The sequence below is a fragment of the Neodiprion pinetum genome, chromosome 1 (assembly GCF_021155775.2).
Source record: "Neodiprion pinetum isolate iyNeoPine1 chromosome 1, iyNeoPine1.2, whole genome shotgun sequence".
In the NCBI taxonomy this organism is placed as follows: Eukaryota; Metazoa; Arthropoda; class Insecta; order Hymenoptera; family Diprionidae; genus Neodiprion; species Neodiprion pinetum.
The window spans coordinates 41,160,168-41,187,215 of record NC_060232.1 but is presented as its reverse complement, the minus strand read 5'-3'; the positions used below and the strand labels follow the sequence as shown (position 1 = coordinate 41,187,215).

The following is a 27,048-nucleotide window of genomic DNA, read 5'->3' as shown; positions in this document are numbered from 1 at the left end:
TTTCCCTATTTTTTAGTTCCTCTATATTTAGATAGATATAGATATATACCGATAAGATAATCTGCGCATCGAAGTTTTTGACAGTTCATAACTCAGTGTAAAGTGTGTAAACGGTGGATCATCTCCACAAGATCTCAAACTGTCTCAAAAGTTGTGAGCCCTCGCTTGATGTTTATGGATTTTATTGACTTAAACATTTGAGGATTTCGTTAAAATAAAACAATTATCACGCCCGCCATGGAATGCTAGTAAACATCTCAATCATTTTTTATTCGCATCTTTCTTCATTTTTGAGTGTTATTCAGGATTGTCGATTCCGAAAAAATTGGCTCACCCCGAGGGGGCAGCGCTGCAGACGGCGAAGACGAGAACCACGGTTTTGCCTCATTATCTGAGTCATTCCCCCACCCTACTAGTTACCAGACCTGTATGTAAGACCGTGCAGTAAGCTGTCGCGCGATTTCGGAACGCGGTTGCCAGTACTTGCAGTACTGCGAGTATGTTTCGGAATACACCCTAAAGGGGGTCTCCGAGTGCCCATTTCCATTAGCGTGACACCCCCTAGGCCAAGGTATCATGGCGGCACTTATAGGTTGGAAAAGTTATCGAAAATGACATTTATGTCATGAATTAGTAGTAAATACTGTTTGAATTATATTTGTTTCTACAGAGTCCCACTCGTAAATGTAAGTTGATTTAGATAATACTTATTGTTTATTCCGTAGTGGGTTTATTGTCAAAGAACACGTTGTTATGCGATACGTTTGACAGTTCCCATAAGTCTATTATAATTATTCACAGTATTCACATTCTATAATAATTATTGTTTTTAAATAAGATAACGAAATATTTACAGGAAATGAGACAATGATGCCGATAAAGGATAATCAAGATGTGGCTTGTTTTCTTGTCACTAAACACTCGTGGAAGGGAAAGTAAGCAGTTTCGTATTTTTTCCTTTTTTTTTTTTTTTTTGTTCGCTGGTCAATACACTTTCATCAGATGTTTTTCTTATCCCCTGCAATGGCTCGTACTATGCTTCTGCCTTCCTGTATTTGTTTTTTACCTGTGGATGATTTCTGTATTAGTAAAACTTGCACATACATTTTTACTCTAAAGATAAACACTTGTGTTTACTTACACAAATGAATATGCTTATCAGTAAGTGTATCCGTAACTGGATATCTGACTGTGGTCCATTACAAAGGACTCTGAAAATGACATCGTGTGAAGGTGAATAAAAATATCTTCAGGGCTTTATAACCACTTGAGAAGAACATTGCAGTCACTATCGACGAAAACAAAATGTGTCATATATGAAGTTCCTCTTAATGTTTTAGGTACAAACGTGTTTTTTCTATCGGATCCATGGGTATTACAACATATAATCCCGGCAATCTCGAGGTTACTAATAAGTGGGCATATTCAGATTTTATCAGCCTACAGCCGACAAATAAAAGTCAGACTGGCCTGTATGAGTTTAGTATCACGATGCGCAAGGAACGAAAAGTAGATACTATGAGATTCAGCTCTGAGTACAGGTTACAACTTTTGACTGAGGCTTTGAAATTCAGAAATCAATTTGCAGAAAAACCAAAGGAGATTTTGGTGAGTTTCTCATTACGATTATGTAATTAACGTCACTTTCTACTAATGCTGCAGTTTTATGCTTTAAAATACAATGCGACAGGTACGATAGAAGTATACAGGGTGTCCCAGCGTAAATCACGCATTACAATATCTGAACAAAAGATGCAATATCCAAGCAGAAGGCTATGGATTTTTTATTTTCCATAGCGATAATTTGCGAAGCGAGATCACTGGGCACTTTTACCACCTATCTTCGAATTTGTCTTAATGTAGGGTAAATTTTTTGTATTGGTAAAAAAATCGGTAGCCATTTAAGAAAATCTAGTTTGGGTCAGTATCTTGGAAGCAGTGATACGACAGAACTGATATCAGCAGATTGTGTCCCCCCTAGTAACCACACAATTACTGTCTCAAACAGTTTCCAATAGCAATATTCTAATGTGTGATTTACATTTGGACGCCCTGTATATCGCGTTATCAGCCATATGGTCATTTAATACTGCAGGCTACATGGATCAAAGCTCCATATTTACTAAAACACAATTTTAGGCATGAGTGAATGGTGCGAGAGAATTTCGTCAATACTCTAGTTGATTATTGTTCATAAATTCAAATTTGCTGTCAAAAATGCTGTTATCTTACCATTAATGAAGCTGAAGTTGGCAGCCAAAAGTGTTAAAATTTTTGCAAACAGTGAAAAGCATTTCAGCTTTATACTCGTAATTGTATAAAAGTATCGGGTGTTCCACGTATTTTAAAAAAATTTCATTTTCGGAGTTCACTACCTTATTCGAATCAAGATTAGAACGTTTGGCTGCTAATTCTGGCTACTAGCTTCAGCCTTGTTCACCATTAATCATTTTGCCTTACACAAGTTCTCCAGTGTTTTGATTATTTCAACAATTGTGGGTTCAAGATTATACATTTTTTTTCTCAGAGATACCAAGCTTATAAGCATCATTGGTCGGATACGAGATTGCCCGTGGTCCTTGAGGTGACACCATTTAGTCTTGACCAGTTGGATCCTGCCACAAACATGTTATTGGCTAGCTATTGTTACAAGGATTTTGAAGGCCTTGCTACAATGAAAGACTACCCAGGTGGCTTTGTGATAGTATGTGGGGGCTTTGGACGTCTGCACCTATTTGCCTCGCATCAAATTGAAGAGATAAAGAAAAAAATGCTGGAATCGGCACTAAATAACTTGGGAATCAATATAAAAGTATTGAAAGAACAAATAATCCTCGACGATTTTCTCACTCAAAGACTGGGAAAGTTCAGTGGCGATGAGCACATAACCAGTGTATCAGAGTTCACTGTTCACAAGCTGTCATCCAGGCACCCGGATCCTCAACGAAGAACATTATGCCTTTCAGATACTTGCCTTGTTGAAAGAGACCCTCAGACGTATAGCATTTGCACCCTCAGACCATTGTCTGATATTTTTACTCTGGTTCGAGATAATTCAAATCCGCAATTGTTCACGATACAGTACCTGAATGGTCAAATGCGGAGTTACACAACCACTGACAGGGATTCTTTACTCGCTTCTTTACTAGATGGTGTTAGGGCATCTGGGAACAGAGATGTTCATGTTAAAATGTATCCTATATCTCGTGGCAAGAGACTCGGTCCATTGAACCTGCCTGTCGATGAAGAAGTCGAGACTTCTCATGTAAAATTTTTGCAACAACCACCCGGGAATAAATCATTCTCCGAGATGTTGGAAAGATTCAATGCAAACGCTCCATACAACGGGCTACACTATTCCACCTCCCAAGATGTGAGTAATCTTCAATAAGTGTTACTTGTTTTTGTATTTACAAAGTGGAGACATGGTCTTTCACCTCAAATTTCCTGTAATAATGTCAGTAACTGACGAATGACAAATTGTTGTGTTACCCGTCGAGCATGCTTTGTAATTGTGTCGTTCACTCGATTGGTTCGATAACTTGCTCTTTGAGGAGATACCTTGTTTAGAACCAACCTGTGATATTTCTTGTTCAGGATAATAAACCGCTTGATTGGACTGTAACTACGTTACAACTTCAAGTCCACAGGGTTACAAATGACTATTTACAGGGCCTATTTACCGAGAACAAAGACAAGGTAATTCTCGGCGCCCTGAATGCTTTAGTGAGCAAGGAACTGGAAACTAATAGCGAAGTCGAGGCGCAGTTTCATGCCCTAAGAAGGCTAGTTGCAAGCAAAGTTGGTTTCACAGCGTTCACAACGTTGCCAGGCTTTAGAGAAGCCATTGGGAATAAAGTTGTCAAAGCATTGAAGCGACAAGATTGTGGAGTGACGCAAGCTGCAATGGATTGTATTTGTGCTCTCATGCAGCCCATGCACGAAGACTGTGACTTAAGACAAGAACAATTGAACAAAAGCAGTCTACTCAGTAGTACCAAGTTCCTTGACAGTCTTCTAGATATGTGGATCAGTCACGTTGTGAGTATTTGACGAAAGAATTACGACGTACATGTTTTCTGTTGTCATTCGGAACATTTTGAGTCACTTATCAAACCCTAAGTCATTTTCGCATTTCCAAATCAACCACAATTAGCTTCACAGTCTTAATTTATGAAGTCCAGTGTAGGGTGGTAATAAACTATATTTCTTCAAAATGAAATTAATTGATTGGATGAAAAACACTGGGGATAAATTTCTCATTTTATGTGATTTTCCATTATTTATAAATATTTTAGAATCATGGCACAGGAGCTCTTGTGGTTTCTGCCATGTTGGATTTCCTAACATTCGCGCTCTGTGTACCATACAGCGAAACAACAGATGGCAAACACTTTGATAATTTACTGGAAATGGTCGCTGCTAGGGGTAGATCGTTGTTTCGACTGTTTCAACATCCTTCGTTAGCAGTTGTCAAAGGAGCAGGGCTCGTGATGCGGGCTATAATTGAGGAAGGAGCACCAGAAATTGCAGCAAAAATGCAAGAATTGGCACTAGCCGAGGGCGCTTTGCCGAGACATCTGTTGAATAGCTTATTCACTCTAGGCAGTGATGGCAGACTTTTGACACATCGACAATTGTGCCGACATTTGGTGGGCTTGTGGGTCACCGGACACCCTACTGCGATGGGGTTACTAAAGAGAATAATGGTACATGCTTGACAATAGTTATCTGCTTGCGTACTCCGTCACTGACACTGTTTAAATTTTTGAGTGACTTATTTTGAATTTGTAATTACAGCCAGTTGGTTTGCTGAATTATCTGGATTCAGAGGAGACAGTGCCGGATTCTTTTCTGGAAGAAGAACGATTGAATAATCGTGATAATTTAAAAATTGCGATCGATCATGCCTCGAAAAACAGAAAAAGTCCACAATGGATAGCCATTGAGCGTCAAATGCGAGTACTTGAAAGGCATGTGGAAAACGCCCTTCAACACTGGGGTGCTAGAGTGGGTATCGAGCGGCGTGAAAAAATTAAAGAACGACCGATTGTGCTGAGAAAGCGTAGAGAACGGATTAAGTCCGAAGCAAATTGGAAGCTATTTTATTACAAATTTAATCAAGATCATGCGCTGCCGAATTTAATCTGGAACCACAAAACACGAGAGGAGTTGAGAACCGCTTTGGAAAACGAAATAAGAGCTTTTAGCTCTGACAAGGATTTGTCGGGTGGCACTTTGATAGCCTGGAATCACAGAGAATTCGAAGTACAGTATCATTCTTTGTCCGACGAAGTGAAAATTGGTGATTATTATCTCCGACTGCTATTAGAGAAGGAAGACAGTCCTGATAGCCCTATAAGGAAGTCGTAAGTCGATGTGATATTCATTGTTCAAAATGTATCTAGTTTCGGTACATTAAAAGAAATATGAGATTAACGCCCTATTTCATTCTAGGTATGAATTTTTCAACGACTTGTATCATAGATTCCTGTTGACTACAAAAATTGAAATGAAGTGCCTTTGCCTGCAAGCAATGACTATCGTGTACGGTCGATATTTTGAAGACATTGGCCCTTTTTCCGACACTAAGTACATAGTTGGTATGCTTGAACGGTGTTCAGATAGGATGGAGCGTGATCGGTTAGTTATGTTTATAAATAAGCTGATACTACATCGGAGAAATGTTAAAGATATTATGGATCAAAATGGCGTTAGAACTCTGGTCGATCTCTTGACATTGGCTCACTTGCACACGTCGCGTGCTGTTGTTCCGACTCAGACGAATGTCCTAGAGGCAGGACCAGATCAAGAAAGGGTCATGGAGAAAGAATGGTACTACAATGACGGAGACCAGCGAAAAGGTCCAATTTGCATCACTGAATTGAAGAAATTATATGCAGCTGGTAAAATTAACAACAAAACTAAGGTCTGGGCACAGGGGTTAGATGGTTGGCGAATGGTGATGCAAGTTCCTCAGTTGAAGTGGACTTTAGTTGCCAAAGGCAGTCCAGTAATAAATGAAAGCGAATTGGCAACCCTAGTTTTGAATATTCTCATCAAAATGTGCGAATACTTTCCAAGTCGAGATGCTGATGATGCTATAATTCGGCCACTGCCTCGCGTTAAAAGGCTACTTTCCGATCCTCAGTGTATGCCACATGTAGTTCAGTTACTCTTGACTTTCGATCCAGTCTTAGTAGAGAGAGTATCGACTTTGCTATGCGAAGTGATGAAGGATAATCCAGACGTGTCAAAAATCTATCTAACGGGAATCTTTTTCTTCATATTGATGTATACTGGGTCCAACGTTCTACCGGTTGCAAGATTTTTGCAGCTGACGCACACCAAACAGGCGTTTAGGGGTGATGAAGTAAGTGCAGCTTAAATTGTCTTACCATTTTTAGATCATCTGAACATTGATGTGTTTGTTTACATTTTGTCAACTCAGAACACAGCATCTGACATAATGCAGAGGAGTATATTGGGCCAGCTTTTGCCAGATGCTATGGTTAGCTACCTTGAGAATCACGGAGCAGAAAAGTTTGCACAGATATTTTTGGGTGACTTTGACACACCAGAAGCCATCTGGAATGCTGAAATGCGCAGGATGTTAATAGAAAAAGTGGCTGCGCATATAGCAGACTTCTCGCCTAGGCTACGAAGCCACACACTGGCTCGCTACCAATACATCCCTATACCAGCTATAAGATATCCTCAGCTTGAGAATGAACTGTTCTGTCAAATATTTTACCTCAGGCATCTTTGTGATACAAACAAATTTCCCCAGTGGCCGATACCTGACCCTGTAAGTATATTTTGTTTTACATAGGTATAACATTTTTTTAAACTCAAAGTTCTTGATAAATAATGTGTATCTTTCGTTACAATTCAATCAAGCATTATTTATTATCAGGTAAGGTTGCTGAAAGATGTGTTGGATGCATGGAAAAAGGAGGTGGAAAAAAAGCCACCGGTGATGACAGTGGACGATGCCTACAGAGTTTTGGGATTAGCCGGTGGGAAACAGCACAATGAAGCTACTGTGCGAAAGTCTTATTATAAACTAGCACAAATGTATCATCCAGATAAAAATCCTGATGGCAGGGTAAGGAGCCAATGACTTGTTCTTTGAGCGAGCGTGGACTATTACAGATCTGTTGAAAACTTACGAACATACTTGTCTTGACGTTTAATATTTTCTAGGATAAATTCGAAGCTGTTAACCAAGCATACGAATTCCTGTGTAGCCGTAGCTGTTGGACCGCGGATGGTCCAAACCCGGATAACATTGTTCTCATCCTTCGAACGCAGAGTATTCTGTTCCATCGATACGCCGATGAGCTTCAGCCGTACAAATACGCGGGTTACCCACAACTGATTAAGACAATAAAGTTTGAGACCAATGATGATCAATTGTTCTCAAAGTCTGCACCTCTCCTGGCCGCAGCAAGCGAACTTGCCTATCATACCGTTCACTGTTCTGCTTTAAATGCCGAAGAATTGAGGAGAGAAGGTGGCCTGGAAGTTATGTTAGAAGCATATTCAAGATGCGTTTCAGTCTTAAATAACTCAAGTAAACCCAATGACGTCGCTGTTCAAGTTTGTACACATATCACAAGATGCTTTGCTGTTGCCGGGTTGTTCAGAGGGTGTAGAGAAAAGATGGTCGAGTTGCCTCAATTGGTCAGGGATCTCTGCAGGCTCTTATATTTCAAGGTACGGCTGGCGTATTTACGATGATAATCTGCTCGGAATTATGAGCAAAGCTCTTTTCTTCAATGTACTTTCAAATAACTTGCGGACCGGATAACTTGTTTCAGCATTTAACGAAACTCTGCTCTGTGGCAACGGAGTGTGTATCATCCTTAGCAACCGATAGCGTGCTCCAGATGCAGTTGCTGCAGTCGGGAGCACTGTGGCATTTGCTCCTCTTCATGTTCAACTACGATTACACGTTGGAGGAAGGTGGCGTGAAAAGAAGTCAGGATGAAAATCGGCAAGAAGTTGCAAACAACTTGGCTAAGCTTGCGGTGAGGGCATGTGCTAGGCTGGGTGGCTATATGACTGGCGATAATGAAACACCAGTTAATCCCGTTACTGTGGCTGCGCTGGAAAGCACCCTCACCCTGTATCTGGCCCGTCAGCTTGGCAAGGAAAAACCTGAAGAAATCCTGAAAATTCTCAATTCAAATTGCTCAAATCCGTATTTGATATGGGACAACGGTACCAGGGCAGAACTAAATGAGTACTTAGAATCAAAGCGGCAAGAAAGACTGAGTGGCAATGGAGACTTTGAACATGATTTCACTGAGTTTAAATATACGGCGCATAGCAGTGAACTTATAATTGGGGAAATCTTTGTTAAAATTTATAATGAACAGCCAACGTTCCCAATTGAGGTAAGCGGCTTGTTCAGGAAATGCCAATGCCTCTGTAACATAATTTATGATTCGGAAAACTTTATCTAGAAAATTTTCAGAATCCGAAGGGTTTTACAATAGACCTCCTCGACTTTCTCTCCAAGTCTGCTGCTTATTTAGCTTCTGTCGGAAGTGTTGCATTGTTAAAGAAGGATCAGGAAAAATTGAGGCATATCGTAATATCCCTTGACGCTCTAAAAAATGTGATAAAAAATAATCCCGGTGTAGAAATGCAGTGCATTGGTCACTTCAAGTTACTTTTTGGACTGTTGAGTTGCAACAGCTTCAAGCCAATCCAAAAGGGAGCTCTGGAAGTTATTAATAATGTCACTAAAAATCAAGAGTGCGTCAACGATATTGCCGCTAATGAGGTAGTGGTGCATTTACTTTTGTGCCTGCACAGTTTGACCGAGTGCCAGCTTCTGACCTTGGAAACATTGTACGCCTTGATGAGTACTACGAAAATAGTAAAAGATGCTTTGACCAAAGGTACCCCGATGTTAGTTTTGGTGTTGCTAAATTTATTTGAAGGTAACTTACAGGCATTGCGGTGTTGTTTCAGGTGCTGTTGTGTACATTCTTGATTTATTTTGCAACTCCAACAATACCCAAATACGTGAAGCCGCTGCCGATTTACTGGCTAAAATGTCTTCCGACAAGTTAGCTGGGCCAAAAGTAAAGCTTGATTTATCGAAATTCTTGCCACGGTTGTTCAGCGAGGCAATCCGAGATGCGCCTAAGCAATGTGTACATATGTTCGAATCTAGACATGAGAATCCAGAGTTAATTTGGGATGACGACTCAAAGAACAGAGTTTCCAGAATTGTTTCCGAGATGAAAGAAGAGTAATTATAACTTACTATCCGGTATCTCTATATATTTCAAGATAGAATACGACCAATCTTGATATTTCAGACACTATGCAGCCCAGAGAGTGAATCCAAATACAAATCTGAAGTTGCCTGAAATGCAGACTAACATAGATATCGGAACTAATGAACCTGTGGTAGCTGGAGTTTACCTCAGATTATTTATAGCCAGTCCTACATGGGCCCTCAGAAAACCTAAAGAGTTTTTGAGCGAGCTGATGGATACGACATTGATTCTAATGTCAAAGGAAAAAACTGACGTGAGTGGTTGTCGATTTATTTCCACGATTTCCATTAATTTGGTGTGGAAGTTACATGCGCTCCGATGCAAAATTTTGTTTCCATTTTGACGTGTAGTGATTTTTTGGAAACTTGGTTCTCTAAAATGCTCTGTAACTCTACCCATTTTTTTCTTGCTAGACCGATTTGCTAGAGTTAGCTGCGCAAGCTTTGGTGTGCTTGTTGCAAGCTCAGCCAGCGTTGGCTGATCAGGTACCATCTCTAGGCCATATACCAAAGTTATGTCGACAAATGTCTGTTCCCAATAGTCAACCGGCCGTCTACAAAGCTGCCATATTAATATTGCACCAATTAGCCGCTAGTGAGGTAGGAAATGGAAGTTTTTAATCACGTTTTCAAACTAAAACAGTTTGATTCTAACAGAGAGCTCTTACTATCTGCCCTCACGGGCTCAGAAGCTGATACAATGATTTTTTATTTTATTTTCACTACACCGAGATAACACCTACATAAATTTCAATTTCAGATATGTATAACATCAATATGTCAGACAGAGTGTATAAGTCCTCTAAAGTATGCAATGCAATCGAGGAAAGACATGATAGCCATAGCTTGCGAGGCATTAAACAGATTATTCTCAACGAACGAGGACAGGCTTGTGAAGCAGGTGCTCTATTGCTATTCATAATCGCGATATCATAACATTTTCTAACTTAGTTTTGACTTTTGTCTATCTGTAAGCGATAAATTTTTGCTTCATGCTTGCAGGCATTAGAAGCACAGATGGTCCCGTACCTTTTGACACTTTTGGAGGGTAGATTAGACACCATTGATAATCCTGGCACGACAAAGGCTCAAATAGTGAAGGCCTTGAAAGCAATGACACGGAGTCTGTTGCTGGGTGAAAAAATCACAGCGATATTAGACAAATCCTCTGTTTGGGCAGAGTACAAAGACCAGATGCACGATTTGTTTATATCCAACACACCCACTGCGGGTTATTTGACTGGTAACTGAAATCACAATTACATTGGTGTAACGTTATCGTGTCATTTTCATTGTTCGACCTTTCTTATCTTTTTTTCATCAATTTTATTGAAGCTGGTGTACCGGTGTCTGCGGGTTATCTAACTGCAGGACCAAGTGCCACACTTCCCACAGGACCCCCACCAGTCGACAAAGAAGACAATGTGATTAATAGGAACGATAACATTTGATGAAATTCTGATGGCTAAATATTTGAAACAGTGATAAAAAAAAAAGAAAAAAAAAAAAAAACAGTAGCTGGTATATTGTTGGAAAATTGGAAGGTACCGTTATTAATGCTTATCGGCCACATTTCAATACGACTTAATTCGTAAAATATCATCGTTCGAAGATCAAGACGTCTTTCTATCTATAATAAGTGACAATTTTGATATGCACATACATATTTGCTGTAATGATTGGCGCATATTTAGGGTTGATTTTTTGCTTAACTAATTACTCTTTTCTATTCTTTGATCATTCTATTTGAAATCCGTTCTTTACTATCACAGTTTAGATCTTACATGCTCAGATACGTGTACATAAATACATATACATTACTCGGGATCACCCTATATTAATCAGGAAACACCTGATTACCTGTAGAAAAAAGAAGTTACATGTCGCCGTACTTACCAATATAATTTCAGTGTCCACAAACGTAAGACATGCAGAGTCAGACCTTTTACACATGGAATGACGGGTAAATTGCTGTTGTAGTTGGCGAGTGAAGAGTTCCTACATGTATTGCATGCGTATTTCCTTTATCGCGTCAGTCGCACTAGTGAAAAACAAAGTCCGTGTACACATTTTGTTTTGCCGAAATGAAACGAGACTTTAGTTGACCATAATAAAAAAAAAATATTCGAAATAATACATTCCGATTGAATAAAATGTTTGGTAGAATTGCAGAAACAAAGAGAGAAAAAAATAAACTTGTTGTATGCATTACTCTTGTTATAAATAGAACGACTTTTTTTCATTGCTGTAATTCTGATATACATGATAAGACGTTATTGTATAATTTACTTATGCCGTCTACGCTTATCAATTTATGAATTAATATTGGGATGGAAATTTGTTAGATTTTATAATTTGTAATATTCGTTGTGTCCTTGGTTAGGAAACAATTCTCTGATTACTTGAATCGCAAATTTTTCAATCATCAATTCTATGAGAGCGCGTGGATGCTTATATGAGTATAAATGAAAAAAGATACACTCACATGTCGTACGATGTTTTCATTCGCTTTACAATAGTGGCCTATCTAGAATTAGTCCAGGCATTACTGTACTGTTTGTAATATTATTATAAATAAGTGATTAACTGATTAATATGATGATTATCAACGCCTTATGCAATGTATTATTTTCTCCGAGTCTATATCTCAGTTTTTTCTTTCTTTTTTTATTTTTGCTTCATAGATTTAATGCAAAAAAATGAATGTATATACAGGTATATATGTATATATATATATTATATATTAAATCACGGAAAATTTTTGTCCATGTATAGTAATAAAAAAAAAGAAAAAAAGAAAAAAAAACAATATTCAAAATATACAATTTTGCACATGGTTGAAAGTGACGCTATAATTGTTTTATTGTGCAACAGCGATAATATGTTGCATCATTTTTCTGAGTTCGACAGCAGCCTTGGGTAATGTTTTGCGCCATGTAGAGGGGCAAACCTGGTTGGTAATTTTATAATCAATGGTGTTTATCGGTGAACGAAAAGATTGCCGATTTCTTACTTTGTCCTATTGTGCCGGACACTACAGATCGCTTACAGATCTGCTGTATCGCGTTGAACTGATGGATCGATGAGAGAGGGAGGTATCCGAATTTTCTGCGTATACTTATTTTTTTTTATAGAATTTAGTACTGTTATTTGCTTCAATTATTTATTTGAGCTCGCTTTTCTCTGTATTCATATGATTTCCGGGGCCGAAAGAAAATGAGGTATGTAAGTGCGAGGCTGGGATCGGGGTTTAGAGCCGCATACGCACGTGCGTGCATCCTACCCGCAACCTCAGCCATCTATAACGAACGTATGTAGAGCGATGATATGTATGAATATATCATCTCAGTCTCGAGTTTATGACTACGTGTATGCAACGTATACCCATGTATACTTACACACGCGTGTGGTACGCGTCATCGAAGATGGGACCAGTAAAAGCAGTTTAACATTGAAATCGTTTAATTTACATACGGCTGATTTATCGCTGGGATTACGGAGAGACGGTGTTACCCGAGGAGCGTAGGACGTCCCAGAAGCCGCGGACATCCGCCGTTCGCGTTCTGGATCTCTCTTCAAGATTATTATGCGCGCACATACTAGCAGCCTGCCTGGCTCTATCTTCGTTTGCGCGTATAACGTATGGGTACAAACATATAATACGTGTACGTACACTTCGTGTATTATCCGTTCCTCTATCAGGGATGCATGTGCCGTACATGCTGCAGCGTCGTGAATCTTGTACCGCAGCTTACCGCACGTCAATACACTACTTCGGGTCACCTCGTTTTCTCCAAGTTTTCTCCTTTGGCTGCCATGCAACAGCCTGTCAACGGTTGTCACTAAACACGTAAGGCGTATACCTACATACGGCCTTTGCGGTTTTCCACGTGAAATCAGACAAGATTTTATAGTCGAATTTTTGCGTCGCTTCGTTTTTTTTTTTTTTTTTTTTTTTTTACTTCAACCTGCCCCATAGAAAGAAGCGTTCTTGATTTTTCAAAAAATTTATGCTCAAAATCTGTTCTTCAGTTACGAAATATCTAAAAGTTTCTTGTTTCTCAGATCTCAAGTGGATATTACTGTGAAACGAGAGGAAATGTTTAAAAATTCAATAACACGTTTCATTTGCCCTGAATCGTAAATTCATAACAAGTGGAAAGAAATTATATCTGATTAAAGTCACCAAGAAATTTAGTCTTCAACATGATGATGAAAAATATCACCATGGACCGATCCATCCTTACGTTACGTATCATCTTTTTAAATTTCAATTTAATTAGATAAAATTTGAATTATTAACCTTTTTAAAAATTAAATTCAATAGAAATGTAACGAGTGATCGGCCCGTAATGATAATTGGTTTAAAAATTTACGAAAAAAATCAACACTTTCCAGTATATGTATTGTTCGCATGAAAATAAAACTTGACCATCTTAAACTTTAAATAATTTGGTGATTTCAAGGAGATGTAATTGCGTCAAATTATTTCGGCATTCTGTGATAGATGTAAGATGGAAAAAATGTGTGCCGAATTTTCTCAATATCTTATTTCGTTCTCGAGTTACATCTGTTTGAAATTAAGATTACGAGGAAATCAGGAATGCTTCTTCCGATAGGCCGATTGGAAAAAAAGAGAATGATATAAATGAAAAATTCGACTTTAAAACCTCTTCCGATTTCACGTGGAAAACCACATAGGTATATAACTTAGTTTCTTAAAGTCTCCAGTCTGGTTTTCACGAGGCGCCAATATCGGTTGCCGATTTGTACTTTGTAAGTCGTTCATTAACGTCGGCAGATATATAACTGATATATCCCTTCGTGCGATATTTATTCGGACGTGTGGTGGAATAAATTTGCGAAATATATACACGCTGAATATTCGTTCTATCGCGAATAAGCGATGATTGCAATAACTCTCTTACCCCTACCCGAGACTCATCGGCTAGTTTACATATGTCGTCGGGGAAAAGAGTTCGGGACTGGTTTTACAAAAGTCTGAGATACCGCTGGGTAGATTTTTTAGCTCTCTCATTGCTGCCGTATTCTTTTATTTCCTTCATTCGTTTCGTGATGACGATACGATTTCTGCTCAGGTATTATTGTACACCCCCAACCTGTACAATTAACACATATCGCGTCTCAGTATGCAGTTCTAGTTCAAGATCTTCCGGGCAAACTAAGTTGTTTACCCGTCCAAATCGGGCATTCGTTTAACGTAAATATGTACATATACTGCACAGGTATAACAAACCTCGTTTCGAGAGGCTCTCGCGTCGCTCTGGCGACGTTCTCACATTATACCTACATTATACATGTACACATGCATGCATAATGCATATACATAGGTATAGGTATGCTCACACGTTACAATATTTGGCTAAGGTGCGGACTGCAAAGAGTACTGCAAGAATGAGGTGTAGACGGCCGAAGGGAGAAAAAATGTCGATTTACCATTTACAAATACCAGCGCGCACTTTGTACTTGAGTATTTTTCAAGCAGCGTCGGTTAGTTTGACTTTCCAAGCAAACGTAGGAGGTATACCCGCCGCCGACCTTTGCAGGAGTCGAAAGAGGCGCTTCATTGAGAACGGCGAGTAAAGCTCGACTTTCCTTCTGCGGCGCGGCGCGGCGCAACGAAGCGGTTTTAGTTAGCCGTTCGTATAAGCGACGATTTTTCATTTCAAAATTATATCCAGTAGCAAAATATGTATACATACCAACACGTCACTTGTGTGAACAAATTATGTATGGCATAGTTATCGCTGGCGCCTTGGTGCCAGAAGGCACTTAACAAATTAACAAGTACCTTACCCAGGTTATAATAATCGGTAAACATATAACGCGCGGTACGGTGCAAGTCCACTATACATATACGGAGTTATATGGACGTAGAATAAAAGGAAGAAAAATGGACTCGGTGAGGGAAAGACGTATGGTAGGTAGAAGGTGCGCGGCACATACCGACGGATAAATTGCCTTGTCACAAACCCCGAGAAACTTTTTCACCGCTGAAATTGATTGATGCGATCTACGCCCAAGGGTATTTAATTATATACTTTGCGGTATTGTACAGAGTGCAGTTGCGAATATTGATATGCAATATCAGGAGCGAGAAGGTGTATTCTGCACGCAGTTTTATCTCATACTTCCGAGTGTTGCTTTAAGCGATCATCCTAGTGTAACGGGTTGAAAAATAACTCATTTTCCCGATTTTTCTGTTGATAGTTAAAATGCGCTGATCGGTCCGATTTTTTATGTGAATAACAGAAAATAAATTTCTGGACGCCCGTTTTTATGTTTTTAACATTTCTTTCAACAGTTTTCGCGAAACGTGGTTTCTCAAAACGGTGGACACTCTCAAAGGAAGAGTTTTCAAGCTATTCGTGTCAAATTTTGACACGACATTCTTTGCGCTATTCTTTATCTTGTTACCGAAGTTTTTTTTTCTTCGTAATCTTGATATTTTTTTAGCGAAAAACTGTTGAAAAAGCAGGATAAATTCGATCATTTTTTTTCAAGCCCCCGCCTTTTTATCATTTATAATAATAAATGGAAAAAAAAACTAGCAAGATAATGGCTGTCATACAGATTAATAATCTTTTTACAAAATTTTGTTTCAGATAATATTCGCGGCCAACACCGTGTCCACCGTGGGGACTCTTTTTTTTATGTCATTTTCAACCTTATAAAATAAGTGTAAAAGAAAAAAACGTTTGAAAATTTATTTCCTGTTCTTCATGAATGCCTTTATTAGACATAAAAAAAAAAAAATAATTAGATCAATCAGCGTATTCTGACCATCGAGAAAAAATCGCGAAAATCAACCATTTTTCGAACCGTTACACTAGGATGTTCCCTTAAGCTTGAAGGATGTAACCTAAGCAGGCAAGTGTAGCTTGCGGCTAAGAACCCCGTAGAATGTCTAAACAGTCAAGCTGGCAGTGTTTATTGCCTTGATCTCAAGAGCCTTGCAATCTTCTCCCGTAGAACCGTACTCGTTGTCCCCTGTGCATCGAGGGACCCACGGCGGCACCTCTCTTCCCGTATTCGTTTACGACTTGGTCAAGTGATTCCTCGAAGCTAACGACCCGCTTGCGTACGCTCGGACCTGCACATTACACGCAAGTGCGTATCTTTTACGTCGCGGAGGTCTTGGCTAATAGGAGAGACTCGATGAGTCTGCATAGACTCCTGAAATTGAATTCGAAAAATCCAATTAAGTGACGTGCGACGCCTTCGTCGAGCTCTCGAGGCTCGGCAGTGCGTAAAGTGCGATTTGACGACTCCACTGTCGAGACATGAATTTGCATTTACATGTACAATTACGATATAATGCATAAATTCACGTGAGAGTTGTCCGCAAGCCGTACGGAAAAGCAAACAATTACCTATACACCCCGTAAATGTAAATTACATTTCGTAATTTGTGTCCTTCTCATAAATTCGAAGTCATTTTTATCCGCGTTTCGTAACATTATACGGTTATTACACGACAAGTGCTCGCGTTAAACGCACACCGTTTCTGGCTAAAGAATTCTCGATTATTGCACCCCGCATCTCATCTCGCGTTATAAAGTGGTATACGACAAGTTGCCGCTTGACTTATGCGAACATGACTACTGACAAGGAGTAGCAAGTCGTAAGAGCTGACAGTATATAAAGAACGAGAGGGAATAGGTGTATAGGTAGGGGACGGGGAGAGAAGGAAAAGCAGAGGCTGCATATCCTGCATCTTCCATCTTCCATCTTTCATCTTCCATCTCTACCCGCAGTCCGGATGGTGTATTCGAGGGAGCAACACCTTGGCCGTGTACGATCATACTTTGGCCCCAGCGGTGCAGTCCTTCAGCAGCACGCGTTCCCCGCAGCATCGGCAAGTCCGCAGGGTCCACGTGCTGTTCCCGCGTAAAAGCTCGCCGTGTCCCGACGAGTTTAGAGTGCTTGACAAACAACCGCGATCCTATATTCCATTCGTTTGACCGTAGACGTTTTGAAAAAAAAAACAAGGTAACGACAAATTTGAAGAATTAAACTTGGAAAAAAAAAACGCACGAATGCCTTATTCTTCTCAATCGAATCACCTTTAAAGACGCCACTTTGGTACACACCTGCGGTGTTTAGGTATACGTATGTGTTTGCCCACGTTACATACTCTCACCACAACTACAGTTACGCACGAAGCACTTTGACGTCTAAGGCTAATCGAGCCCTCAAAGAATAAGTTATTTTTATACTTGAATTCCGAGGTGACGGATGAACCTTATGAAAACAATTAACGGGAAGAATCATGGGATTGTAATTTTTTTCGTGCAATCCCTCATTAAAATAATGGTATCTGTGTTTAATTGTATTTGAAAATATCGATAAAAAATATTGCCTACCAGCTTTTAGTGGTCTTATTGTTAATCAGTATCCCATGACTGTTTATTTAATAAATGTGCCTACTGTTCTATCACCAGTGCAGCAGAGTGCGTGATCGGTATGACTACATATAATTTGTAGATCCAACGTGTACGCACGTACGAATATCATCAGCGGTATCTGATTGCAAGAAAATCGTTAGCGACCTACTTCGTACCGGCGGTAAGTCTTACGCGTTTCCTCATTTCAAATTATCAATTTTACTTTCGACTCTATTCTTACATCGCTACAGTTGCTATTTATCGACGTCGCAATTTGCGCACGGAGTATAGATACGTCCTTTCGAAGGTGTCGTATCGTCAACGATCGACGCGATCGACGCCTCATCGATATTCGTCATTCCGACCGGACCTGTCCGCTCCTACGGGCGATCGATTTGTATTACCGGTCCGGTTACGAGTCTTTTGCTTGCGCAGAGTGTGCGCGTTGCGAATGAAACGCGGAGGCTTGCACGATTTATTAGCGATCGTGTTCCATCGAGCGTTTTAATTGCACGCGCCAGACTGTTCGATGCTTCGCGGTGAAATTAAACGACTCGATCAATTACAATTATTCAACATTTTCGGTGGGCAAGCAAACTGAAAGAGAATGAATTCTGAGAGTCATCGCTGCCTGAAGACGAATCTCTTCTTCAACGGAACGTAGTATTTTTTGCTATGCAACGGTTCGCACAATTTCCGGAATTATCTTTATGGAACAAAGCGTCGTTCAGAATCGGTCAAATTTCCGTTCATTTTATCTAAAACGAGTTAAGATGCAGAAGATCCATACCGAAAAGTTTCTAATTCGTCTTGCATCGTAATATAACGTTACTGCGTTAAAACAATAAAATACGAGTCCAGAACGAGTCGAAGGAAGGGAGGGGATGCGAGAGCCCGAGACATTGAAATCAGTGCAGAACTTTGATCGCGTAGAGAAATAGGTCGTGAAAAAATTTCGCAAGAAAAACGGAGAACCGAGCTGCACGCGCGGTGCGTGGGCGCAGTTGCTCCGGTGGTTTGCCGTAACTAGGCGATAAAACGGCCGATCAGCCCCGGTTAACGAGAGCGAGCCGAGACTTTCCAACCCCCTCCCTGGACCTCTTCTCAATCGACTTTACGTACCGTCCGTATAATTGGCACACCCCGTGTCAGCCGACGAACCTATTGCGATTTACGCTTCAGATATCTGCGCTCTTATGTGCGGCTAATTTGAGAGACTGACTCGAATCCAGGCGCAACCCGGCGAATCCCTGAAGGTACCGCAGAGCAATTCCGAGCACACCTATGGCGTAAGGTAGGTGTACCGGTTATTGAACTTTTTTGACTCTGTCTGTTTGATCCTTGGTTCTAAAATTGCCAAAAATCAAATTTCCAGTCCTCGACCCTCGATCGATTGGTTTCTTAGTTATCAAGAAATTCACAATTTCTGTTCTAAATTTATAATTTTGGAAAATAATAGAGTCTAAACGTGTCAATAACCGGTAGACTTACCTTGTGCGATTTTTAATCGCGACGTTCGTATAACGAGATCTGTAATTGACGTACAATATTGATATACCTTACACATTCTCTCACAAGTGCGCCAGGAGTTGATTCTTTGAAGTTTTCTTCCAAAAATTTTCATCCTTCCTTCGGGGCCCTCCCGGAGTGTGTCGGGGCTCTTATTGTTAACTCAATCCCTCTCGTGTCTTTCGACACGGTCGAGTTTCGGAGGCAGGAATACGGGGGTAACCGGCACACGTGCGAGGCATGTCCCCCTGTTGAATTGAAAACGCGAAAGGACGATTCTCCGCTGCTGGTATGCAAATCAACCGAGGGCCGGGCATGTAAGTAGTCAGTAACGAAGGATCGAGGGTTTTGCATATTATCGCGTTTATCGGTGCTGAACGGAGGTGCGTGCGCGTTTAAAAGTCCGAATCGGTTCCGATAGGGGAAAATGACACCCTCAAACACTGTCCTTTTATTGATAGAACCACACTTTTTTCTACCCACACTCACGTCTCACTCGATCCGTGTAGTTCTTGTCTTTTCTTTTTTCGCCGTTTGTCCCGAAGAAGATGTCTTCGAATTCCAGCGTGTTAATCCTGCGACGGTGAAGCTTTTATTGCTGGCAATATTCTAGATCTACTATAGTTGTAACCGGGTCGAGAATTTTTCAGGAACACGGATCAGATTTCTTCGGTCCAACTTGAGAGCAGGGATCCAAAATATTATTTTTAAAAAAACCTTTGGATTTTTATTGACAAAATATTCTTCCATCATGAATTTCTCTCACTTATCGAGCAAATCACATCGGATAGAATGAGAGAGACCGGCTCTGTGGTGTGTTTAACTATTTAGATATAATGGGTATTCCCAAATTCAAAGGTCGGGTTATTTTGTACCGGTTCTGCATAAATGACATTCTTCATTCAGCGATGCACAAGCGTTATTTGCATGATTTCAAAATAATTGTTAGTCTTCGTAAATAAAGATTTTCGCGATTAAGAAACCATAACTTTACACGGAATGATTAAAACTAACGAGCCTCAGACGATTCCCTCCACCAATTGTATTCTTTGACTTTGCGATTAAGTTTATCCGATACGGATCGCGTCGTTTCCTGCAGTAACATAATATTTATTTCTGCATCACGCTGTTGTTCTGATTACAGGTATGTAACGATATTATTACACTGATATAGTACAGGTATATAAGATAAAAAATATTAGGGCTTGATGGGGGAAAACAACGAATTCAGCTATAACCTGCAGGGTTCCAGTTTGAGTTTCAAAGGTCTGTATGCACATACATATCAGCGAACGATGAAAAGAGCGAAAGGATCTATGTCTGTCCCGATTCGTAGGCACAGAGTGATTTAACCGTGTTTTATCTGCGTCTCTTGAACCTTTCGGAATATGGATTGAGATAAGGACGCTGGGGGGAGGAGGACAAGCGGGAGGCACGGATACTCGAAAAGACCGTGAAAACGAATGGCACGTATGTAGCGTGCGAATAGGATCGTTGCCAAATGTCCTGTTGCCGGTCTTGTTGCCCCTTCGAGAGACGGCAGAAAGAAAAGTGGCGAGGATTTGGCGAGGCTCGCTTGCTCGGGAGGATCGCGCGTTAATCTTTTATATCCAGAAAGTGTAGTGAGAAATAAATCGCGTTTGATAATGGGTTCCAGCCGGCTCTGGAAGATATGTCGGCCGTCGCGTCGTTTCGTGCCCACGCCAGGCGAGAAAACGAGCCGAGAAGGTCGAACTCGAACCCATCCGCGTTCTTTAATATAGACATGGCGCTATCAATGATTTAGGATTTTCGAGCCACCTTCGGGCGTATCTTTGCCCGATAGCCTCGGACATGTTCCACGGTTTTAACCGGGGACTCTTTCGCTCCGAAAGCGAACCCGTGCCATGCGTCTAGAATCCATGAACTCTAATTCACACGACTCGACGGCTGGAGCGTCGTTAACGTTCCTTACAAGGATAACAACACTAAAATCCCTGGTCGGAAATCGCGACAAAGATATAAATGAAAAAAAGTCACAAACTCATTTTATTTCGGACTTGCAGACTTGTTAGTACGTGCCTACTCGAATTTTTTCTTCTTCAATGCAGAATCCGAACGATTGTTTACAAAATCTATCAAGAATTTCGTGGAACTGCATTGATAGATTATAGTCGAAATCTGCGGTCATAATCGGCAAGTCTGCGGGGAAGGTATTCGTCCAAAGGATCTCCCAAATCGATTGATTGAGAAATTAATTTTGTCCGTATATTACGAATGAATTACGAAGCGAATCACAATATGTTTGTCTTCGGTTTCAACGGTTCTCGGCAGGACGTATAATATCCGTTAAATTTGACTTTGTAGCTTACGATGGATTCTGACAAAGAATTCTCAAATAGATGGAACGCAACAGTGACGGTGCACCGCGGTGGTCAGAAGCCCAACGTGCCAAGTATATTCATACCTATACATTCTATATATTACGAAATATAAGGGTCTATAAACGAAGTGACTAGTGAAAAAAAAGCACACACAAGATGCACGTCCTTGACGATTCGTTGTCGCGATGCTGCTGTATCGTCCGTCAGTGGGTGAATGATAAAACCGCACGCTGTCGGCGGCCTACGATTAGCTGCGTTCAGGGATAGTATGTATGTTCACATATACCTGTGCATACGTGTACGCGTACGATCGTGCCTCGACGTTGGGCGGATGAAAATTAAGAATTATACCTGGGTATAATATAGATAGGGATGTACGTTGTTTGTGTATTCCTGTACACCGTACATATTTTAGGCGATAGGATATTGAGCGGAGAGAAGATACGCGCTACATCGTTCGTATCTTAATTTCACAACCAGCTGTATAATTACATACCAAAGCGGAAATCTCTATTCTACCGCAAACAGGTGCCTATTAATTACCACGCGCTCAAGATTCAATTAAAAATTCGACGTGTGGCAATTATCGTTACGTCTTGACTAACAAACTCTCCTCGCGGCTCTTGTATGGTGCACAAGTCGAATACCTTTCAGGTGTATATAGGTATGTGCTATCGGAGAAACCATTGTATGATGATATATTCATCGCGGGGAAGTAACGATAAGACTCGGTGGAAATTGTCTAGCAGAATCGAAAAGTCAATCACAGAACACGGCATGATCGCGTGATCGGTATTGCACTCGATACGTACAAATAGAAAAGGAAAAAAAAACACATTTCTTTCAGTGACACACGTTACAAATCCACCCGAGTTTCCAATCGTGTGGTAATTTTTCAATTTCACCACCCATCGGTCTTTCTTTTACCAGGCTACAAATTATGTGCCTCAAGTTGGGACTTCAAAATTGGCTATGATGCCGTTTATACTTGCGTCGCGTCAGGTGGATGCCGAACGATCATGTTTTATTATTTTCATGGCAGTTAAATTGGCCTCACCGTCACAGCTGTGATGCCGGAATATACGAGGTACAGGTAATTGGTACAAATTGATAATCTTCTCGATACGAATCTTAGATCTTGAATCTTCAACGGTAAAGAGGCCACACCTTTGACAATAAATCGCAGCGAATTATCGCAATTGCCTGAGGAAGATATATGTATACGCAGATACCTGTACGCAATCTCTTTCGCATAATATTAGCAGCCACCGTTTTACGATTCGACGTGATCAAGGATAATCCTGCAGACTGATGAAAAAAAAGAACGCTGTTATGAAAAACGAAAACCTCACGACTACGAGCATTACCTATATTTAACCAATTTTAACAATTTTTCAAGTTATTTTATTCACAACTTCCCCTCGATATGTTGCAGCGGGAAACGAAGCATCAGTACATAAGATCCGGGTACCTGTACACATGTACGTACGAGTATTCAAAATTTTGAACGCGCAGAGTTATGGTTTTGTTCATGAGAAGGTATTGAATTTGGCGACTCTAGCGATGCAAAACTCTGTTACGTGTTACGTCGAATGACCAGTGACGTGCCGGAAAGTTTTCTGTACTTTATTTAGAGTCTTGTTCGTTATAGATTAAACTTTTGCGCGCTGCGTGTTTAGCGTCAAGCGTCCGTTTAGGCTTCGCTGGAGATTCACCGAAAAATAGGAAAGCCAAAATGCAGTTTCTTTTCACCTGTTGTGTTTTAACTGGATGAAATTGCATGCGCGTCGGCTACAAGTGTTAGATTTACGATTTCCTCCGAATTTCAAGGGTTCTCTTTCGCCGCTGCAACACGAACAATGAGAAAAAAAAATTTAGATGGAAACGAAATGATTTGACAACTTTCTCGGTACTTTGCTAAATAACGTATACCCGATATAGATTCGAAATTCGCTCACCACGATTCGTACTTTATTTCTTTATTTATCATTTCCGAGGGGTTCTCATTAAACTGGGAACTTCTTGCTGTTACGGGAAGAAATCAACGGTTCTCGACTGTCTTTCGCTTGCCTGTCCGTATTAGTTGGAGCACCCGGACCATGCATCTCGTGTAGACTTACTCGCTGTACCCACGTCAGTACGGATCACATCATTAGGCGTTGAAAATATTTTTAAACTCAGGATCGTGTTACAATTAATTCACGCCCGATTTCACCGGCTGTGTCGCCCTTTCGTATTATGCGTGTACAGATGCATGGATTAACAAACTTATCAACGTGTGTTGGTTCGTCGTGGGCCGAAGATTAAGAAACGCCCGTTAGCCCTGCTGGATTCTTTAAGACTGACGCGGTGGTGATTGATTTAATATTTACATAGAACACGCGGTTTGAGAAACTTTAATTACAATCCGTACACGCGACCGCGCGTTGACTTTACAAGCTGAAAAAAAAAACGGTCGCGAAAGGCATTTTACGGTCCTCATAGTGAAACAGATGAAGATTTCCTTTCTTACTTTTTTCTAATTACTAGGGGCTTCGCCCCTGCGCGCTTCGCGCGCCAACCCCATCTCGGCGCTACGCGCCTCGGGCACTCGGCGCTGCGCGCCTCACTATTTCCTTACGCATTGTCTAGTAGACAGGCGAATTCCTTCATGTTGATTTAATGACAGGTCCTGCACTTGCTGTCCACTTCAATTCCTTCTGTGCTTACTTTTCTTTTTTTCACCAATCTAAGCTTCCATTCGTTGGTTGAAAATTGGTGTTCCTTCTCTATTGATATCTGTCTATCTCCTTGACTTGCTGAATTATTTTTGCTACCGCTCTGCCCGTTATTCTCCAAAATCACCTTCTTTAAATTTTTTTTTTCTCTGTATTTATGTTGCTGTTCACTCCGTAAAACACCTCTTTTTCTTGTGGTCAACATCTATCATGGTCGTCCTCTTGCCTGGTTATAGGAATATTTGTTTATTATTATTCTCTGGCTTATTTGGTTCTTCGCACTTAAAATTTTATTTTCCTTTTTCCTTTGTGATACTTCCGACCATCCACCATCTTCATCGCCTTGTCTGCTGGTTGAAACTCCTCCTTTCTGTTCGTTGTTTGAAAAGCCTGTATGATATTTTTTGTTCGCTTCCCTATATTTTCGATGCTGTTCCCGTCGTCTAATTTTTCGCTCTTCTATGTACATCACATTGGTTGGTCGTCCTCTCGATTTATTTTCCGAATCAATCATCGCAATCGATTCTTCTAATTCTTCGACACCCTTCGTTGAATTATTTTTACTGCCGCTCTGCCGGTTATTCTCCAAAATCACCTTCTTTATATTATTTTTTTCTCTATATTTGCGTTGATGTTCATTCCGCAAAACACCTCTTTCTCTTGTGGTCAACATCGATCCTGGTCGTCCTCTTTCCTGGTTATACGAATATTTGGTGGATATTATTCTATGGCTTATTTGGTTCTTCGCACTTACAATTTTATTTTCCTCTTTCTTTTGTGATACTTCCGACCATCCACCATCTTCATCGCCTTGTCTGCTGCTTGAAACTCCTCCTTTCTCCATTGTCATCGTAAATCCTGGCTGTCCTTTTGACTGTTTGGTGATATATTTAGATTTACTATTATTTGATTGTTACTTTTCATACTTATTACTCACTATCTGAATTTTATTTTGGTTCTGCAAGACATCAAAGTGTCCACTCTCTCCGTCACCGGTGAAGAGTAGCGAGAATTGTGTTCCATTTTGTGATCCGATCCGGTGTGGATGAATTTGTTCTTCGCGATACTCGATTTAACATATCTTAAAAATTTCCGCAGCTGCATATATTGCATTTTTATTCATATGTGATTTGTAATCACCAGGTCACCTAATCACAGCACCGTTTGACTCATTACCTGTAATAAAACCCGCAAATGTAGACCAATTATCCATTATATTTGAAACGATACTCAGTCTCACCTCTGCGTGTCGATCTTGAGTGCCGTATACACAATACGCCAACGCGCGAAAAAGACAATTCCTGTCGGGAATCATCGTTATAATTTTCGTTTGCATGTTCATTTTTTGCGCGTCAGAAACAGATACCTATAAAGATATTTGTCAAAGACTGTCATAAACAGCCGATGACAGCTGTCAAAGGGTTTGCTAGATGCTTTTTGTTTTGTTTTCGGTATCTCACCCCACCGCCAACTTCATGCATATACTATTGTTATTATAATCTTTTTTTACTATTGTTATTATAATCTTTTTTTACTATTGTTATTATAATCTTTTTCTACGTTCATTTGTTTGAAACTTTTTTATTAGATAGAGAGATTACTGCTATAATATAATTCAGTACAGACTGCAATGCTGTACGATAGTTATGAATATACACGTAGGTAAACAGGTATGTAATAGCTTCGAACAAAGTAATTTCAATGAAATCAATAAATTCACATAAAGTATAAGACCTCGAACTGCAATTAAAGGGTAAAAGCTACTCTCGAGATCGGTCAAGTTCACAATTTGTTTGCGAATGTAATAACGCACGCTCGTACGGCATTGACACGTCGTTGATACTGCAATTCGCCCAATAAAAAAGAACGTGTCACTGCTGATATGTCCCTCGAAATTGTGGGCTATACATGCCCGGCCGAAAGGTGTCATAATTCGAATAATGTCAATGACGATCAAACGTTATCTGCAATATCGACTGACCTATTACCCAACGGGCGCTGGGTTTCCATCAACCGTCGGTCGGTAGTCGAAATCTGATTTCAGTATCGGCTGAGTCGAACGACCAGGTGGCATTGTATCCGTCATTCCGAGAAGGATGGTCTTCGGTTATCCGCAAGCGAGTCGGTAGGGTAGAGTTGCGTATTTGCGGTGGGCGGGAGAGGGTAGAGAGGCCGACGTGGTAATTAATTTAAGTTTTGGTAAATTAGTTGGCACCTGCCACGAGTTACAAATTGAACAGCAAGGCTCATCCGAGGGCTTTGATACATCGTATTTCGAAACCTGGCTACACCTGCCGGAATTTACGTTAGCTAACAAGCTTTGTGAACCGAAACGCAATTTTCCGCATCAGCCAAGCTAGAATTTTGTGGAAAATTTAGTTTCGAATTAATCAAGTTTTACGGGCCCTGTCCGTGTCGTCGTATCGCCGGACCAACCCGCCTACACGCTCTACCAACTATGGATAGGTACGCGTGCTTCGTTGTTGCAATTTCCAATGCTCTTCGCATTTAATAGTCATGCTGGGGAAATTTCATGCGGCAGGGGCTTCAAACCGAGCGATAATTTATTTATAGGAAATTATGCGTACATTAAACGTTATAGGCGCAGACGAGTATGCGGTATAGTTGTTGCTGAAGGAGGAAATAGTGATTAAAACTTTTCACCGTAGATCGAAGAAAACAAAAAGGTGAACGCGACAGAGACAAGCTGTCAATCGTAAAGTGCGATATTCTCAAATTAATTTGCCTTAATT

The 27,048-nt window shown here is 40.4% G+C and overlaps 1 protein-coding gene and 1 long non-coding RNA gene across 5 annotated transcripts; one reads left to right on the top strand and one right to left on the bottom strand.

Annotated features, from left to right (window-relative positions):
- The first annotated feature begins 512 nt into the window (after window positions 1-512).
- Rme-8 (receptor mediated endocytosis 8) lies at window positions 513-10,835 on the top strand. Of its 3 annotated transcripts, none has more exons than XM_046616696.2 (19): window positions 513-686; window positions 857-935; window positions 1,341-1,608; window positions 2,528-3,373; window positions 3,598-4,041; window positions 4,299-4,709; window positions 4,801-5,369; window positions 5,458-6,373; window positions 6,452-6,808; window positions 6,917-7,108; window positions 7,207-7,719; window positions 7,824-8,402; window positions 8,483-8,912; window positions 8,986-9,268; window positions 9,339-9,552; window positions 9,713-9,898; window positions 10,059-10,199; window positions 10,301-10,541; window positions 10,634-10,835. In XM_046616696.2, exons 2-19 carry the CDS (start codon window positions 868-870, stop codon window positions 10,747-10,749), a joined length of 6,774 nt encoding a protein of 2,257 aa, XP_046472652.1. In that variant the 5' UTR covers window positions 513-686; window positions 857-867; the 3' UTR covers window positions 10,750-10,835. The 3 variants fall into 3 exon arrangements, with proteins under 3 accessions (XP_046472652.1, XP_046472659.1, XP_046472665.1); XM_046616703.2 differs by having other exon boundaries at window positions 514-686; window positions 3,673-4,041; XM_046616709.2 differs by lacking the exon at window positions 513-686 and adding an exon at window positions 1,163-1,233 and having other exon boundaries at window positions 918-935.
- A 13,917-nt stretch (window positions 10,836-24,752) lies between these two features.
- Window positions 24,753-25,757, bottom strand: LOC138190652 (uncharacterized). 2 transcript variants are annotated; one of them, XR_011176660.1, is made up of 3 exons: window positions 25,233-25,757; window positions 25,050-25,169; window positions 24,753-24,989 (listed from the first exon to the last, which is right to left on the bottom strand). It is a non-coding gene; the product is annotated as an uncharacterized lncRNA (long non-coding RNA). The 2 variants fall into 2 exon arrangements; XR_011176659.1 differs by having other exon boundaries at window positions 24,753-25,169.
- Between the last annotated feature and the right edge of the window lie 1,291 nt (window positions 25,758-27,048).